This window comes from Taudactylus pleione, unplaced genomic scaffold (assembly GCF_031769625.1).
Source record: "Taudactylus pleione unplaced genomic scaffold, aTauple2 ptg001005l, whole genome shotgun sequence".
In the NCBI taxonomy this organism is placed as follows: domain Eukaryota; kingdom Metazoa; phylum Chordata; class Amphibia; order Anura; family Myobatrachidae; genus Taudactylus; species Taudactylus pleione.
In genome coordinates, this window is record NW_028285406.1 from 88,049 (window position 1) to 90,000 (window position 1,952).

Consider the following 1,952-nt stretch of genomic DNA (forward strand, 5'->3'; position numbering starts at 1 on the left):
AACTATGAAGACTGCATTCATCACCTTTATATAAGATGAGTCATGTAGAAGGGATTTACTTTTTACAACCAGATACATTGTGCACAAGGCAATATATAAGATTTTTTTTACATGTCATAAAGCTCCTCTCTAATAACAATATATTTAGTTTACAGTTAACATTTAAAAAAAAATCTAAATAAATATCGACATTATCTTGATATTTTCTTACCCTACCAGATGCTCCCTGATCACACCCAATGTGCTGCGCATGGACAGCGAAGAGACCATCATAGTGGACGGACACGGCTCAGCGTTTGATGCCAACATCATAATCCAAGATTTCCCACAGAAGAAACTCCATTTAGTTCAAGGAAGAGTCTCTGTCAATAATGGAAATGGTTTCCTGGGAACAGTTAAAATGACGGTAAGGTTCTAGACTCTGATATAATATATGACAGATAATGTGTAGTATAATTGTACAAAGGTTAACACTGATTGGGAGAGTAAAGTGTTGAGGTCCAGAGAGAACCAGACCAATAAATACAGTAAGGGGCATATTTACTAAAGGTCGATTTTAATCGATTTAAAATGTGTGATTTAGCTTCTGAAACACAACATTGATGTTAATCGATTTTGATAAATATACCCCTAAGTGCAGGTCACTATGGAATGAGTTAATTTACACATTGGGTACACCATTTTTAGTTTTAATTGTTGGAAGTAAGCCTACCATAGGTAGAGATTATTTTTTATACACAGTTATCTGTGATATATAGGGGCATATTCAATTAGCCACAGGGCTTCACTCGCGACTAATTGGCGGTCAAAAGTCCCACGGTGTGGGGAATAGCTATTCAATTAAATAGCTTTTTCCCTGTGTCGTTAAATTGGGACTTCATCAGGATCGAGGCCGAATAGCCCGTTTTTTTTCCATGAGGTGCGAGGTAAAGTCCGACTTCGTGGACTCGTACACAGGGTCTTGGGGACTCCCACGCAAGGAATCATCCCTAATTGAATCAGATCAGTGTGATAATTAGCCGCTATATGTTATGTTTGGTTTGGTGTCAGAAAATCCCAAAGACAATGTAGAGAGTATGTCCCAGTTCTTTATGCAGATAAAAGGACAGATGACAATCAAATGGTGCACATGAAAAGGTACTGTATCACACAGACTAATCAGATCCCAGACAAACATCTGGTTGCTATTGGAATCTTTTTAGCTTTCATAAATGTCCAACAATGTATCCATCATTAGAGACCACTGGTCTTCTGTTTGTATCTTATAATGATTTCTTGTTGTTACATGTATCATCATTATTATTGGTAGCAATAGATGTAGTGCTAGCAGTGGTAGAAGCAGTAGATGTGGCAGTGCTAGTCGTAGTAGCAGTAGCATCAGCAGCAGTAGTGTTAGAGTTAGAAGTAGTAGTAGTAGCAATAGTAGTAGTATCAGTAGTAGTAGCTGTCGTAGACGTAGTAGTAGTAGTAGTAGTAGCAGTAGTAGTAGTAGTAGAAGTAGCAGAAGTAGTAGTAGTAATAGCAGTAGCAGCTGTAGTAGAATTAGTAGAAGAAGCAGTAGCAGAAGTAGTAGTAGCAATAGTAGAAGTAGTAGTAGCAGAAGTAGTAGTAGTAGAAGTAGCAGAAGTAGTAGAAGTAGTAGTAGTAGAAGTAGCAGAAGTAGTAGTAGTAGAAGTAGCAGAAGTAGTAGTAGTAGTAGCAGTAGCAGCTGTAGTAGAAGTAGTAGAAGAAGTAGTAGCAGAAGTAGTAGTAGCAATAGTAGAAGTAGTAGTAGCAGAAGTAGTAGTAGAAGTAGTAGAAGTAGAAGTAGCAGAAGTAGTAGTAGAAGAAGCAGAAGTAGTAGCAGTAGCAGTTGTAGAAGAAGTAGTAGTAGTAGTAGTAGCAGTAGTAGAAGAAGTAGTAGCAGAAGTAGTAGAAGCAATAGTGGTAGTAGTAGTAGTGGTAGCAGTAGT

General features: G+C 37.8%; 1 protein-coding gene across 3 annotated transcripts in view; it reads left to right on the top strand.

The window, feature by feature from the left end:
• The first annotated feature begins 202 nt into the window (after window positions 1-202).
• LOC148454321 (venom factor-like) overlaps window positions 203-1,952 on the top strand; it is a 184,853-nt gene continuing 183,103 nt past the window's right edge. Inside the window, exon 1 of one of the 3 annotated variants that reach the window (XM_088461041.1) lies at window positions 203-406. In XM_088461041.1, coding sequence (XP_088317167.1) covers window positions 251-406 — 156 coding nt within the window. In that variant the 5' untranslated portion in view covers window positions 203-250. The remainder of the gene's footprint in view (window positions 407-1,952) is intronic. The other 2 variants (XM_088461040.1, XM_088461042.1) reach the window with 2 other exon arrangements.